The sequence below is a fragment of the Liolophura sinensis genome, chromosome 2 (genome assembly GCF_032854445.1).
Source record: "Liolophura sinensis isolate JHLJ2023 chromosome 2, CUHK_Ljap_v2, whole genome shotgun sequence".
Classification (NCBI taxonomy): Eukaryota; Metazoa; Mollusca; class Polyplacophora; order Chitonida; family Chitonidae; genus Liolophura; species Liolophura sinensis.
The window spans coordinates 5338989-5356644 of NC_088296.1; the positions used below are offsets into that span (position 1 = coordinate 5338989).

Here is a 17656-nt window from a genome sequence, read left to right on the forward strand (position 1 = left end):
GTCATGCTTGTCTATAGCTCAGACAACCTGCTCAGAAGTACACATGTGTTCTGTCATCTTCTCAGTCATGCTTGTCTGTAGCTCAGGCAACCAGCTCAGAGGTACACATACATGTCCTGTCATTTTCTCAGTCATGCTTGTCTATAGCTCAGGCAACCAGCTCAGAAGTACACATACATGTTCTGTCGTCTTCTCAATCACACTAGTCTATAGCTCAGGCAACCGGCTCAGAGGTACACATACGTGTTCTGTCATCTTCTCAGTCATGCTTGTCTGTAGCTCAGGCAACCAGCTCAGAAGTACACATACATGTTCTGTCATTTTCTCAGTCATGCTTGTCTATAGTTCTGGCAACCAGCTCAGAGGTACATACATGTTTTGTCATGTCCGTCATGCTTGTCTGTAGCTCAGGCAACCAGCTCATAAATACGCATAAGTCTTCTGTTGTTGTCTTATTTCACTTGTTGTTGTATGGTACAAGCAATCTGCTGAGAACTGCATGTACATCTATGCTTCATTTTGTCACTGTCTTCTCAGTCATGTTTTGTCTGTACGTGTAACTGAAGTTCATGTAGTCATGCTCTGCACTTTACCCTTCAACTTTAATCTCTACACATGTAGCACAAAAAGTGAACTAAGAATTTTGTGTGTACTTCATCTTTTTGTCCCTTTCTCCTCTGCTATGGAGCCTCCGTGGCTCAGTTGGTTAGCCCGCGTAATGACCCAGGAGCCTGTGAACAATGCAGTCGCTGTGAGTTCAAGTCCAGTCCTTTGCTGGCTTCCTCTCCGGCCGTATGTGGGAAGGTCTGTGTCAGCCCTGTGGATGGTCATGGGTTTCCGCCGAGCTCTGTCCGGTTACCTCCCACCATAATGCTGGCCACTGTCGTATGAGTGAAATATTCTTGTGTACGGCGTAAAGCACCAATCAAATAACTAGATAAATATATCTCCTCTGCTATTGAAGTCTAATCTGTACATGTAGCTCTAGCATCAGACTCAGGATTATATTCTCAGGATTATATACACAGATTTCCAGGGGTATGTTCTGTTGTACGTCACATTGGTCCAACATCATATAGTAGGTGATGAATTCATAAAAGACCAACCTCATAAACTGAATACAACGAATGAACCTTTTCCTTTTCAGCGCACAGTTCTGCAAGCTGCCTAACTCATACCTACATGTTTAACTTTGACCATTGTGAAGATGTGCACATAGGAGACAAATCTGTGAAAAATATCACAATGGAGAGGAGGGCAGAAGAACTGGACAACCTTAGAGGTGAGACTTGACGCGGTTACCAGTAGGCAAATTGCTAGTGAAGTGAGGGACAAAACTGTGACAAATATCACAATGGAGAGGAGGGCAAAACAACTAGAAAACCTTAGAGGTGAAACTTGACAGGGTTACCAGGGCCCAGTTGTTTGAAAGTGTATTAGCTTTAACTTGTATTAAATCAATTTTATAATTAAGATTTTTAAACAAATCGAGCAGCCAATACAGCTGACCAAAATCTAATGTATAATATTAGCAGGCTTAGTTCATATTTATTTATTTATTGATTTGATTGGTATTTTACGCCGTACTCAAGAATATTTCACCTCTACCAAGGCGTCCAGTATTATGGTGAGATGAAACCGGGCAGAGCCCAGGGGAAACCCACAACTATCCGCAGGTTGCTGGCAGACTTTCTCACTTACGGTCGGAGAGGAAGCCAGCATGAGCTGGACTTGAACTCACAGCGACCGCATTGAGTTCATATTTAATATGCTGGTATGCAATTATTTTGGGTACAAAGTTGAGGACTTGACTTAAAGTTAAATCTGGTATTAAGTCTTCAAACAGTTTTGAACAACCGGGCCCAGTAGACTGATTCATGATGCCACAGTATATTTATTGCACTCTCTCACTCCCTCTTCATATTCCAGAAATTTCCCTTTCTAAAGGGAAGAGGTGGACAAAAAACACCCATCTTTTCCAGAAGACCCATTCATGCGAGGAAGCGCTGAAAACTTTGAAAGACAATGGTGTTGTTGTTGTTGTGGGTAGAAAGGGGGATGGAAAAACTTCCATAGCCAAAACCATCCTGTTACAGTTGAAGAAGGAAGTGGAGGAAAGGTCAGATTCGGGTAATGATGTTATCCTCGTGGAGGTAGAAGAGCCTGGCGAACTTGTCAACTTCTTCTCTAGAAATTACGACGGTACGTTTCTAGTATTAGTCGATGACGTTTTTGGAAAATCAGCGGTGGATGGTATCAAACTGGATAAGTGGCAGAGGAAAGCAGAAGACGTGTGGGAAGCTCTCAATGATTCCAACGATATCAAGCTGGTCATGACACTACGGAAACACGTCTGGAACAAGGCCAAGCCACTTCTGCAGGACTACGACTTGTTCAGTAACAGGATAGACCTGACCTGTGCGGAAATGTCACTGGGCAGCGAGGAAAAGGCTAGCATTCTGCGCGCTCACGTGGAAAATTCAGAGAGGATCATCTCTGACGTTCTTGTTCGCGAAGTTAGCCAGACCATCCCCACGCCTCCCGGTTTCCCACAGTGCTGCAGCATGTTTTCAACAGTTGAAAGTCTATTTTCCCAGGGTGCTCAGTTCTTCAGGAAACCTTCCAAATACTTGGATAAGCTGCTGGAAGAACTACATTCGTCAAATCCCAATCTTTACTTGCCACTAGCGCTCACGCTTATGTTTGGAGGCCGATTTTCCACCAAGAATTTCAGCAAGGATTACCTCGACAAAAATCCACAGGTAAAGAAGACAGTTGAAGAGGTTTTGGAGTGTTGCAGCACAGAGGGCAAGGTGACCTTAGGACAGTTGAAAAGCAGTTTTGACACGTTGCTTGATGTCTTCTTCGAAAGCAATGAAAACGAAACCAGCTTCAGATTCAACCATGATTCTATACAAGAAGCTGTGGCTTGTCACTTCGGAGCAAAATATCCTCAAGTGCTAATAAAATGTTGTCGATTGCTGTCGCTGCAACAGTGGATTTGCACCAGACGAGAGGATCAGGAGAGCTATGTAGTGTATGTGAAACAGAACTGCTTCCCGGATCTGTGCAACAGGCTAAATGCAGATCTGCTGGAAGGGAAAGCCAACACAGTGTTCACGCTGCTCCCAGCGCGGGATGAAATATTTGTAAAAGGCTGGATTAAAGGTCTAGAAAATTCAGCATCTCTTGTAAAGAAGTTGGAAGTTCACAGTTCGGAACTCCTCATCCACGCGTCTAAGAATGGTGTGAGGAAGTTCGTAGAGTTCGTGTTATCCAGGTCCTGGGCTGCACCAGGAGCCGAAGTATTGGCTGAAGCTGTGAAATGCGCGGCGTGTGGTGGACACCAGGATGTCCTGGAGATTCTCCTGGATCAGAACCCGCCAAGGATCGTGGTGACTGAAGCGTTTGAGGAGGTACTGGAAGTGGGACATGTAAGCAGTGCGCGCTGCTTGCTGCAGTACTACCCTGAACTGCTTCAGAAGCAGTTCCCGGATAAATTGGATTCACTCCAGAGGAAACAGCCTGCCAAGCGTCAGAACAGTCAACGGTGGAAGAAATGTCTGCACCTTGCGTCTTACCACGGCTGTGTGGAGCTTGTCCAACACTTCCTGGACAGAGGGATGGATCCCTACGTGACGGACAGTCTCTGGAAAACGGCCCTTCATCACGCCGCCGAGAGCGGCTATGCCAATGTTGTGCATCTTCTCATACAGATAGAAGGTGACCTGGATAAAAAAGACAAATTCGAGAGAACAGCACTTCACTATGCAGCCAACGAAGGCCACGTCGATGTTGTACAGCAGCTGGTTGAAGCCGGTGCTTCCGTCAACATTGTTGACCAGAACGGAAACACGGCTAAATGCCTAGCTGAATCCAAGGGCTTTGAGGCCGTGGCTGAATTACTTGGTTCATAACCATGGCACAGACCTTCAGCTATAAGGGGTTTGATGCTGTGGATCATCGTTCTGAACTAGACCAATCCTCTGAAGTTTGAAGGCCTGTAAAAATGGATTGTTGGTCATTTTACATGTCATTACAGCAATATATTTGTCCCTTCGTGGTGTAACTTGCAGTTTTTCCTTATAACAAAGGAACCTCCCAGACTGGTTCTGTCAATGTTCACCTGTGATCCATCTATCCAGATCTGAAGCGGTGTTCTCATTGCCAATCTAGAACTGTAATATCCTATACATTAACTTGAAAGTTCCATTGGCTTTTTTAGCGATGTAAAACTGAACAACTAACTGCTGTTGGTAGACTAAAAGTGAACATCTTGCATTGGCTGTGTTTGTGATGAAATATGGACAGTTGAATCTGAACACGCAGGTTTTGTGTAGTGTTCACCTGCTAAACTTTAGCAGATTCTATGTGCACATTCCATGGATGGAGCTGCTATATATTTGATAATGATGATTATCCCATCTTGTGGTGATGACTCCCATCCTGTGATGACTCCCGTCCTGTGATGATGATGATTCCATCCTGTGATTATGACGACTCCATCCTGTGATTATGATGACTCCATCCTGTGATTATGATGACTCCATCCTGTGATTATGATGACTCTCATCCTATGATGATGGTTCTCATCCTGTGATGATGATTCCAATCCTTTGACAATGATGATCACTCCCATCCTGTGATGATAATGATGACTTCCATCCTGTGATCAGGATGACTCCATCTTGTGATTATGATGACTCCATCCTGTCATTATGATGACTCTCATCCTATGATGATGATTCTCATCCTGTGATGATGATTCCAATCCTTTGACAATGATGATCACTCTCATCCTGTGATGATAATGATGACTCCCATCCTGTGATCAGGATGGCTCCATCTTGTGATTACGATGACTCCATCCTGTGATTATGATGACTCTCATCCTATGATGATAATTCTCATCCTGTGATGATGATTCCCATCCTGTGATCATGATGACTCCCATCATATTTCAGGGTTCATTGTTCTGGCTCTGGACAACAACTGTCTGTTGGACATACTCTAAGCTTTATTTCTTTCTGTTTTATTAAGCTTTCATTTGACAAACAATTTACATCAGTACCTGCTTATGTCATCAAGCACGTTTATTGTATTTTTCTCATGGAGTTGTTTATATTTGGCTTTGTGGGGTTGGAGAATTTTAAGGTGAGTTGGATGTAACTGTCTCTGCACAGTTTAGGTAAACATCTTTTTTTTTAAGAAATATTTTTAAAATTCGTGTGTACAGTCTTAAATGTCAGTCATACAAATAACTGAGTGGATGTAGCAAGGAAGTGCTTGTGAGGAGCTTTTTAAAAACAATTCAGTGAATGAAACGGGGGAGTATTTCGAGCTGTTGAGAGTTGTGACCCAGGTCTGCAAACCCTGAAGTCGACCCCAGTATACAAATATACAGAGAACTGAAATGTTTGGAAAATGTGACATAGTATTGGTGCCATTAAAGTGCACTTGACCTTGAATGTGTATGTTAATAGAGACAGAACACTGATGTGTACTATTACCCTTGGGCAATTTAACTCGGATGCCTGTAACATTATGACACATACACTTGTAGATTTATCTTACAAACCCCTGTACACCCTGCGGAGTACATGTACATGTGTTCAGCGGTATTTGGTCACCGTCCTGTAAAGTCATGGGAGAACCGAAATTGTTTGAGGCTTTAAGCGGGATCATATATAAGGGTGCTTTGTATCAAAAATATGAGATTCGCTTCTTGTGTGACGATACTTCGCAAGTGTGCTATTGAAATAATGTAACCGGGTTGTTAGCTATACAGCCGTTTTTAGGAATTTTACAATATAGCATTCAAGTATCCGTCCTCAATATAGCCTGGTTCCCTGGCTCAAGACTCAGTAAGAGGGGAGGGATCTACATTTATACCTACAGTACTGTGCCTGCATTCATGAAAAGTCTTAAGATTTTCGTAACGCTAAGAAATACTTAAATGCTATAATTATGGTAGATTTTTTTTAGTAACAACAACCCCTTAACTGTGAAAAAATACTTGAGTATTGTGTAATTAGTTATGTGATTCACAAAGTGTTTCTTAAGTTCTACTGATTTCGGGAACAACAAGGTGGGTGTAAAAGAGCTTATCGATGCCAATTTAAGGACAGAATGGTTTATTTGAACGATTATATTGATGCTCACGTGATAACGTGCTGTAACAATACCATCTTTAATTCTAAAGAGCTACTCTGTGTCTGCTTGAAAAATTCTTAACTTTTAAGAATTTGTTTATCATAAACGCTGTGTTAAACTTTTGTTTTATTAAACATTTAAGTATTCTCTTAAGGAAGAATGATTGAAATACTGAAGTATTTGTTCATAAAAAATTTTGAATACCTTTATGAATACGTACCGATGTCTTAATGTGACTGGGGGACATTGTGTCTTCGGCATGTCATTCCGGTGATACAGCATTACAAATATGAAAACATAGGGCTAGGCAGCAAGGAAACGCTGTCGCACCGTTTGACGGAAATGTTGGAAGAGACGTTAAACTCCAAGCACATCCAAACAGTCAGTATAACCTGTGTGTGATTTGTTTTAACTGGAAAATGATGTCGTCTGAATAGATATGGTAGTAAAACATGACATTCCGGGCCTTTTTTTTTAATTCATGCAATCATTATTTTTGCTCAATTTTCAGTTTGCTTAAAAGCAAACAACTTTTAAAACTGAACGATATTTTTACGCATGCATAATTTTTTTCTCATCTTGTATAAACATTATGTTGATTGTGAGAGCATAGCATAGATTTTTGTAATTCATTTCATTTCACTTATATTATTTTATCACATTATTACTGACATTGGCACCTGTACATAGATAAGAATTTTTTGTACACATGGACTCGTCTGGCTGGTTCCCTTCCCCTGACATTAGGTGGTGCTAATGACGTCTCTATTAAGGTCATACTCTTCAATGGCGCATGCGACGCTCTCCAGTTTTCGCTTTGAGTCACTGCCACCATATGGTAGGTAACTTTTGTAGAGAAATCTTGAACAACGCCGTGGACGCTGGGGTCACGGAGAAGAGGCAGAAAGTAATGTCAGAAAACAAAAATAATCCGTCTCAACCTTTACCTCTAGTAACACATTATACACGTGCATTCTCTTTGTCTAATGGATGTACATGATCCTAATCAAAACCTGAAACAGTTTTATGGATGAATGCTGATTAAATAGTTCCGCGGGAGGAGATAGGTTATGAGGCCAGGCCTAAACAAACCGACGTTGCGTCTCACAGGCTCCAAACCCAAACTTGTTCATTGGTGGCAGTGATGTAAAGCGGAAGGTTGAGAACGGCGCATGCACTGGAAGGAGCATGATTTCTATCAAGGTAGGGAGAATATATCACGGAACAAGACTGATAAACAGGTAACATTGGGACAGGTTGTGCACTTACTGATAATGGTTATCTCCCTTTTGGTGTAGTTTGATAACGCTCTATTTTGTATCATGTATTTTTAATAGAAATTTTCCATTGGTCTCTTACAACATTTTAAACCATGCAGATAAAACATGTATATTTTTTTTATGAAAATTTAGCTGTTTTTACCAAACAAAACATTATATTTGCATTATAGTGTATGAATCATTCCAAACACGCTGCATTCCGTTTTAATGATAGAATTACATCTTTGCATGGCCACGTCTTTACATTTACAGCGTTTAAAGACAATATAAATAATACGCTGTACACCACACGAGGGCTGTTGGGCAAGTATTCCAGTTTTATCTTGTGTGGTCGCATTGTTAGTGATGCCAGAGTATGTGCGTGTACAGTACCAGTACTGAAGCAAGGAAGATGAGGCAAGCACTGGCGCTTCGTGACCGATGACTCTCTGGCTGAAAAATCAGTACATATAAATTAGCGTCGTTTAACTCTTTGGGCAGTTTTGGTCAGTTCGTCTGTAAAGTGTATAAAATTTGTCATATTATTAATGTTTATATGTCCAGTATGATTGAAAGGTGCGATATTTGTTTACTTGCTTTTAAAGTAGGTGGATGCCATTTAGTTGTCCGTGTCAGAAATTGTTACCTGTTCAGCAATTTCCAATAGTAGAGTCTATGCAATAACAAGTAAATATTTTGATTGCCCCCCCCCCCCTTCCCTTAAAAGAAAAAAACACACGAACAAACAGATAATTCTATTACCAAACTTTGCAGTTGCTTGTACAATTCAACAGAACAAATCCAATGAACTTGCGACAAAATGTGAATTGGCTGTGAAGAGAGTCAGCGTCAGTTCTTGTGGATCGTTACGTATTCAGCTGTTGAAATCACCGATCATCAAAAAAAATGTGCAATGTGTTTTATTGTGTTCATTCGTGAAATATGAAATTTAAAAAAAAAAGAAACACTTTGAATGGTGTTTACGGATAGTTGCATCGCTTCATAGCTTCTGTATATGTTTTTGTTAGGGTTATTTGATACGTTGCTTAAGGGTGAAAAACAATGCGTTGGGTTTTTTTATTCGTCGTGCTGAATGCATGTAGATAGAAGAACATGTGACATCGTTTTGTCATTATATGATTTTTTATTTTCTGTTTTGAACGTTTGAATTTTTGTTTTGTTTTGTTTTAATACGTTTTTATGGTTTTGAAGCATAGCTGTCTTTACAGCACCATCAAGATGTAAGGCATTGTCTCTGTGCGCATGCTTTTATGGTGTGTCATTAGCTTGGGTCAGCTGACACAAAAATTGGAAACTCGGAAAACTGAATGATATGACCAGATAAGTCGAGTGATGAAACTCCTCAGGTTATGTTGTTGACTCACTTTTTTCAGTCAGAAAACGCCCGGGAGCCTGTCACCATTGAGTTGATCTGTTCATATGACTCAGCTGTATAACTCAGATTTTAGAGTCAGTTGACTCAAACTTTTCTCGCGGTGCTGTAAGATCAACACGAAAATCGACATTCCATAATGCGCCTTACTGAAAGTCCCAACGCCTTTGGCACAAACTTCGATTTACTCTGTTTATCTTTGAAATTCATTCTACACATTGATGATTATGTAATCTTATTCATGACATTCATCGAAGTATAAATTGTACATACACATGTATTGTCAGTATTGTAAATACATATGCTTCTTCCCTTTTTTCTTGTTTATGTGAATTACTACTTCTGTCTTCCAGTAAATATTGCGTGGTCGACGGAAGGTATAGCAGCTCCAGCCATTGACTCTTACATGGAATTTATTCATTATCTAAGAGCTTTAAATGTTTTTTCTTAGTACTGTGAACAAATGTGTGAAGTTTAACAGAAAGTCTCATGCCTGACGCAGTATTGATAATAATAACAGAATATATTCAAACATAAATCAGACAAAAGGCTTTCTGTTAAAATTAGCTGATTATTTTTGTGATTGAATATCACACTTTAAAATGGTGCAGGTCACCTTTATTTTATAATCCAAGGGTGGGAGAATACCAAATATAATAGTTACTTTGTACCTCTTATGTGGTATTAGGTCTGGGAATTTCTTTTTTCTCTTTTTTTTTCCAGAAAATTGTGTTAGGTTCTGAATACATCTATGACAATGTAATACGTGTAGCTCTGACTGTCAGGGTAGCTATGTTTCGACTTGTTTCTAGAACTTCGTGTTACAGCCCTCACGGCACAAAGATATGCATCGCGAAACAATCCTGTCACTTAATAGTGCCACAAAGACAGCGATTCATGTACCGCCCATATTAAATGTCTCGACACGATTTATTATTGATCTGTAAGATATATGTTTCAGATATACAGAGGTTTGTGGATAATGAAGTGATGTCACGTTTTTTTTTTTACCTATACTACAAGAAATTAACTTTCTATGGACATATTTTAGTATTAAAGTGATGCGTTCTTGTCAAATTTCAGTGTTTTTTTTTCTTTCCTTAGAATTTGACGACAGAAAATTTTAAGAATTTCATCATAGATTTGTGAAATTCGACAAGTCGAACGAAAAAACATTAAAAATGTAAAAAATACTCTTATTTTAACATAAAATCTGTTGTCTGTGTCATACCAGAATGTATTCTGTCATCAGTACATAATATTCTGTCATGTTCAACACAATATTGAGTTAGCTTAACACTCTTCATATTAAATTAATAGAGTGTGTGTGTTATATTGAACTGAAGGATGTTAGAATGTATTCTCCTGTTATTCTGACAACAGATTTTCTGTTAGATTTAAGATTTGTTTTTGAGTGTACAATTTCATAAGTGACCTTCAGACTGCAATTGATGGAATTTTACAAATTGTATATGACCTTTGCCATATTTTATTCTAATGAATGGATACTACAAAACACAACATTTAAACGTGGCTTTAAGTGAGTGTTGGGTTTAGCAGGAGACTATTGACACTCGATCATTAGAACGTCGTGTTCGAATCAGGTCGATATCTACATCTTCATATCTTTTGCTTGGCCTTGGGCAGGGAATTCTTGCATTCCCACGTTCTCCTCTTTCAGGTAAGTCCTTTCAAACAATAGCGGCTGTCCAGAAGTGAGGTAAGAGCCAAAGTTGACACTTTGAAGAGTTGGATTCAAAGTTGAAGAGAGGAATTGAAGTAACCACGTAGTGGTTTGAAAACGCTGCTTCCTCCTCTCGTATAAGCAACTGACCGTCATCTATAAATGATAAATTCCTGACTGTCGTTTAGCAACAATCATATAAATAAATTTATGTCATTGGTATTTTTAACAATGGAATTTTGAGCTGTATAAGATCTGCATGAGAATCGCCATTTTAGGAACAAATGGATTAGTTACAAAGCCTTAAGACAGAAATTCTATTTAAGAGAAATCTTTTCATTTTGCACACTGGGAAGTTTTTCTGCGTGTACGTGGAACCTTTACATGGGTCCTCTTGGAGACAACAGTGTATGTTCACGCCATTATTCCGAAAACTTTCAAACAACTCTCGGCACAGTTTCACAAAGATGTGCATGCACTGTAAAATCGCACATATATGGCAGTGGTACTGAAATAGTGACATACAAAATATCGTACGATGAAATATGTCATACGTCGCTTTGCGAAGCTGAACACTGGTCTGGTAGTAAAAAAAAATGCATGGGTGTAATGGTATTGACCAGATAAAATATCGTGAAATATTGCCTGCGGACAAAAAGTATAGTTAAGGTGCATAAGAAATCATGTGTCGGTGTCCGCAAATATATTTGTAGTTCGGGATATTCCATGAAAGTTGACCTTCGAGGTCATAATAAGACCGACAAGATCTCGTCTTCAGTGATTTGAAGTTTTTACCTTAACATTTTTCTGGACCTTTGATCTTGCCAGTATTGACCACGCCTGTGTCAATCTATTTATACTCATTTCTCCCCCCTACGGGAAGTAAGAATACCGGCAAACATGAGTATCTTGAAATGTTTCTCGTTTCGAAGAAATCTGCTTTGCTATTGCTAGAGGGAAGAATTCGCTCAGCATATCGCCATATCATGTTCGGATGTCTCTCGTTATTGGGATTAAAACTAGCACCTAACCTCTGCTGTCATTAGTTCGACAATCACGCTGAAAACCAGCATGATTTGGAAGTTGTCTGAAGACAGCATGTTATCAGCGGTCTTGATTCTTAAAGCGACCCTGGTTTTCTCAGCCATATGCTATGTCACTGGACTTCATGTGGAAAGAAGACCGCAAGGTGGTTCTAAACCTTGGCAAGCTGTTACGTCATCTGTACAAAGTTCCAAACCGCAAGCAGGTTATCAAACTTGGCAAGCTCTTACGTCGCCTCTACCAACTGCAAAACCACAGGTAGGTTCTGAAACTAGGCAAGCTGTTGGTGCACTAACTTCAGTACCACAGACAGATTCTGAAACTTTGCAAGCTGTCACGCCATTTGTACTAACTTCAAAAACGCAAGCAAGTTCTGAAACTTGGCAAGCTGTTACTTCACATGTGCAAACTTCAAAACCACAGGCAGGTTCTGAAACTTGGGAAACTCTTGCGTCATCTCTGCCTGCTTCAAAACGACAGGCAGGCTCTGAAAATTGGGAAAGTGTTACGTCACCTGTACCAACTTCAAAACCGCAGGCAAGTGCTGAAAGTTGGGAAGCTCTTACCTCACCTCTGCCAACTTCAAAACCTCAAGCAGGTTCTGAAACTAGGCAAACTGACTCGTCAGCTTTAAAAACTCCGTCATTGAGAGAGAGGGAAACAGATGACACTATGATGATGGTGACGAACCATTATACAACCTCGGCATCGGACCGGATTTCCCCTTGGTCAGATTGGCAAGGTGTCTCGTCAATTTCCTCTCGCCGACTCTCAACCGGTATATCGGTGTGGAAATCAGGTATGGCACCTGAAACGACAAAGCCCACCAAAGTGACAGAGTCAATCACAAGTGTAGACAAAGACTTAACCACAGACGACAGCTTCGTATACAGCAGGACGACACCTGGCGAAAAACAGGCTATAGACTTCCCCGCTAACTTCACGTTCATCCAAACCGTGAAGTATTTCGACTCATTGGCGTGCCCTCGGATGACGTCACAATGTTCGCCTGGTGTTCTGCGCTCCTTCTCAAGAGATTGTTCTCCCTTCTGGTGCCCCGGATGTTCGTGTGTCGCATGTGACCTGCACAAAGACTGTTGTGCGGACGCCGCTTTAGACGCTGGCGCCCAAAGTGACGCCTACAAGCATCACCGCTCCTGCCTGACGCCCACAGCCAAGATGGCGGACCTGTATGAGGAGCAATGGTACTACTTCGTAGACAGGTGCCCATCTTTGTATGTAAACACGAGTTTGAAATACCTCTGTGAGAAGAGACAATTTTACGTCGACGACATGGACACATATTTCCCGGTTTACAGTCGGCTGACTGGCGAGAACTACATCAACATTTACTGTGCGCGTTGCCATGGTGACGCATATTCTCTCATCCCTTGGGAACCGGAAGTCTTCTGCTACGATGCTAAACCGCTGAAGGACATCGGAACGGCCGAAGACATCGTAGCAGCTGTCTTCCCGCGCGACCAGTGTGTTGTAACGGCAGCGCCACCTGACGGGATTTACTTCCAGTCGTGCAACGGTTCTCTGGGGATAGTTCAGAGATGTAATCAGTCCGGACTTTGGCAGGTGGAAGACGAAGACGTCGCCACGGCTTGTGATTCGTACATGAACAGAGTCTACATCAACGACGTCTGGTACCGCAACGTCTTTTGCGCCTTCTGCAACGGCGTTCCTAGGTCAGAGGTGGTCGCGGCGTCCTCAAGTCGTATCTGTGCACAAGAGCCTCTACCAGCGGTGGACACCAAAAAAGGCAGCGTTCCCGTAATGTTGAGCTACAACGTAAAGCTAAGGACAAACGCGGGTTCAGAGACAATGGCGGAATGTGATGAAGACAAAGTGTATGAACCAGTAAAGGTAAGCAATTGTTTTGCCTGTGCTTTATAGCGTACATTATTGCCGTAGATTACGTCGTATGGTTTCCGTAGGGCGATACAAACGACCGCAGCATGGAGGACAGAGAGCAGCGACAGTGTAACAGTTGCCAATTGGCCACATGTAACTTGTAATATACAGTCTCTTGTCATTTTACCTCAGGTAGCAACTTCCATACTACCTATATACGTGGCTTAAGCCGGGTTAAGTAAAACATTATTCAGGGCCCCTATTCCGGGAAAAGGTATGACCGTCATCCAAGCCAATTATCAGCGGTCAGGTGGTGGTTTAGAATATCACAACATCAAATTTAAATAAACTGTGATCTCGAGTCGGTGGCATTATGTGGCTAGCTTGTAATTTCTTGGAATCCGTAGAGTATTATTAACACCTTGATTCTTCTCCGACTTATAATCATGACTCTTGATTGAGTTATTTATTGATTGGTATTTTACACCGTGCTCAAGAATATTTCACGTATACAGTGGCGACCGGCATTATGGTGGGAAGCAACCGCGCAGAGCTCGGGGGCAAACCACGATCATCCATAGGTTGCTGACCTTTGCACGTAGGACGGAGAGGAAGCCAGCATGAGCTGGATCGCAGCCACCGCATTAGTGAGAAACTGGTGGGTTATTGGGCCGCACTGGAGTGCTACCAGGGTGGTGTCATACCAAAGACTTTAAAATAGCGCTTGTTGCTGTATCGCTTGGCGCTCAGCACTGAGGGGTTAGAGCATGGAAACAGGACTGGTCGGTCTGGTGTCACTTGAATGTGACTGGGTGGGGTTGTCATGTCTTGGGCATAATACTTCAGTGGCGGCAGCACTTTAGCGGCATGGACCCGCCCTACCACAAGAAGACACAGTATATGTACCCACAGCTAATGACTCCTCGTCGTCATATGACTAAAAAAACTGTTAAGTACGACGTTAACCCAAATCATTCATTCATTCATTCATTCTCCTTCATCCAAACCGGAAAGTGTTTCGATTCACCGGCGTGCCCTCACGTGTCGGTCTAGTGTTCTCTGCCCTTCCTCGGGCGTTTAACCTGAGGTTGGATTTTATTCTAACTGTTCGTGTAAATGCTTATCAATGGTGAAATTACAGGGTCACTGTCACCATGGCTTAGGCTGAAGTAGGTGAAAAAATGCAGTGGTAAAACCCTGACGGAGATAAACCGACAAAAGGTCTTATTTCACCGGTTTCGTGTGACAATTTGCCAGCTATCACACTGTGCTCACTGGTTTATTACAATGCTGTGTTGTCACCACAATTAACGTAAAATAACTTGAAAACAATACAAGTGTTCCATGCCAGGATGATACATCGTGCACCAGCAGAATCCAAAGATTTAATGCAAAATCCAAAGATTTAAAGCAAAATCCAAAGATTTAAAGCAGAATCTAAAGATTTAAAGCAACGAGAGCAGCGACCACAGTGCCCATTCATTGTTTTATTTTATTTTTCAGGGCGAGTGCCGGCAGCTGTTTTGTTCTCCTAGCCGTTACGTTCACTCTCACGAGTGTAAGGCTGTGTTCAAGACGGCCCGTGGGGTGCCGTACACAGTCATTCACTTGCTCACCCCACAGGATGCTCCGTACCGCTTACAGACCTCCACCAACTATCTGGCGAGTCTTTACCTGATCAGTGCGTTGGAGGAAAGAAGGTTTTTGTCAGATAAGCTCATGAGCGACATTGCAAAAATTCATGTGTGTTACGAAAGTCACTACAGGGATGACAACGGTGTATTTGTCCACTTTTTGGTGGTCCAGAGTGATGTCATCTGGAAAACGTCAAGCACGCCTGCGCAAGTAGAAGAGGAACTCCTTCAGACGATTAACGTCACGTTTTGGTTCGATAACGTAATATGGACCCCAGAGATTCTAACAGACGGTAGGATACTGAGCACGGAAAATATGACTTGTTATACACTGTCCTGGTCGTTTTACACCAGTGCGAGTACGAGTACTTTCAAGTACGAGTACGACACGGACTCGTACATTGCCCTGCACGAACTAACCGGGTGCAAACAAATCGAGTTGGAACCAAACGAGTATTCGATCAATATGAAGACGGGTCAACTTTATGTAAAGTATCTTAACATATCACTGGACAGATCAGGGTATCTTATGGTCGATGGGAAAGTTCGCATCTGTGTTGACTACTCAGGAAAAATAACAAGAAATCTCAACAGCTCCAGTAGGCGTCGTATTTCAAGGTGGCTTATGGTTTTCAGCCTAGTAATGCTTATTCGTAGTGACCATCATTCACTGGTATAGCATATAATACGGGCCTCCATGGCCGAGGGCATTAGAACGCCAGCGCGTTGCATTGACTCAGGAGCTCCCACCAGTGCTGTGTCTGTGAGTTGAAGTCCAGCCCATGCTGGCGGGCTCTCCTGCCGTAGGTGGGAAGGTCTGCCAGAAACCTGTGGATGGTGGCGGTGTTCCCTCGGGCTCTGCCCGGTTTCCTTCCATCATAATGCTGGCCACCAGTGAAAAGTGAAATATTCTTGAGTACAGGGTAAAACTCCAATCAAATAGGTGAAATAAATAAATATAACACATTTTTAATAATGAAACCAATAAAGCATTCATATAACGTATAGGCCCTATTTGTTGTCTATAAGGACCCCGATTCCCAGCTGTCGTCACATTCGGTAAATCACACGTATTAGCGGTAAATTGGAACAAATGGACATGGTCATTACACGAAAGCAAATATGCGTCAGGAATGAAAAGTAACTACTTTTAACCTCTGTCTTATTTACATGCCATTGCCCTAAACGTTCAACATTTTTAATGAGCTCAAAAGATTATACTTTCCAGTGATGTGTTATTTTTCTCCTGATTTCATAGTGGAGTAGATAATTTGATCACATCTTTCTTAATAAAGATCGATGTTCTACGTCACATCACAGATGATTACGGCAAATGATCTCACCCAATCGGTGAAATACGGCCTCTTGTCAATTTACCTCAGTTACGGTTTTATCTTATTTATTTGTTTAATTGGTGTTTTACGCCGTACTCAAGAATATTTCACGAGTATCAGCAGGTTGCTGCAGAACTTCCCACGTACGGCCGGTGAGGGAGCCAGCATGAGGTGGACATAAACTCACAGCGACCGCATTGGTGAGAGGCTCCTGGGTCATGACGCTGCTCTGGAGCGCTGATTTTTCTACAGGTAATATAACAGGTGCTCAAATACGGGAACTACGCTCCTACAATAGCGTGATGACACTCTGAAGTAAATGTACATCCGTATGGAAAGTCATCCTCCTCAACTGCATGCGTCGCTCATTACATTTCACTTTACATCACTGCCACCAATAGCAAATTTTGTACAGAAACAACGGCGAGGTCGCTGGGCTCACGGTGATCGCGGCAGGAAGTGATGTCAGAAAATACGAACAATTCCTCTCAACATTTGTCTGTAATAATACTTTACTCACGTCCATTCCCTTCCTCTAGAGAATGTACAACATGATTCTAACCAACGCCAAAAACAAAAACAATTTAACAAAAAACAATAGTTCCGTGTGAGGACACGAGTAATGAGGTTAAGTCTAAACGTGCGTTTCGCAGGCTTCACAGGAGTACTGCAAGGAGTACATAGGATGTAAAGCACATCACAAAATGTGGTCATCACGTGACATTTGTTCTCACGTGACATAAGCCTGCACTTCTCCACTGGAGGACGTAGAGGGACTAAAATATCCCTATCGGGGTGAAAGGTCAAGTATTGACCCTTGTAATCGGTGTCACGTTTCCAGATTATATAGACACCGTATGTGTACATGTATATATATGTGGCCAATAAAGACTTTACTTATTGAATAAGCAGGCCTTATAAGTGATAGCATCCTGTGTTTATAATGTAACTCTATGAGCCACAGATAAGCATATATACATCCAATATCCCCACTGCTGGATATATTATCGGTAATGTAACCACGTTGTATCATACGTCATATTAGTGTAGCCAGTGGAGACATCTGATCCATGGGCGGTGGGGGGGGGGGGGGGGGGGGGGGGGGGGGGAGGAAAGGCTGTCTCCATGGCTCAGTTGGTTAGAGCGCACTAGCGCAACATACTAACCCAGCAACCTCTCACCAATGCGGCCGCTGTGAGTTCAAGTTCAGCTCATGCTGGCTTCCTCTCCGACCGTACATGGGAAGGCCTTGCAGCAACCTGCAGATGGTCGTAGGTTTCCAGTTTCCATAATTA

The 17656-nt window shown here is 41.9% G+C and overlaps 2 protein-coding genes across 2 annotated transcripts; both read left to right on the forward strand.

The window, feature by feature from the left end:
* Positions 1 to 1031: 1031 nt before the first annotated feature.
* LOC135463025 (uncharacterized) lies at positions 1032 to 4547 on the forward strand. Its single transcript, XM_064740345.1, has 2 exons — positions 1032 to 1282; positions 1930 to 4547. The coding sequence occupies exons 1-2, from the start codon at positions 1183 to 1185 to the stop codon at positions 3915 to 3917; spliced, it is 2088 nt and encodes a 695-aa protein (XP_064596415.1). The 5' UTR covers positions 1032 to 1182; the 3' UTR covers positions 3918 to 4547.
* Positions 4548 to 12334: 7787 nt separating this feature from the next.
* On the forward strand, positions 12335 to 15706 carry LOC135463047 (uncharacterized). Its single transcript, XM_064740366.1, has 2 exons — positions 12335 to 13405; positions 14897 to 15706. The coding sequence occupies exons 1-2, from the start codon at positions 12335 to 12337 to the stop codon at positions 15704 to 15706; spliced, it is 1881 nt and encodes a 626-aa protein (XP_064596436.1).
* The last annotated feature ends 1950 nt before the right edge of the window (positions 15707 to 17656 follow it).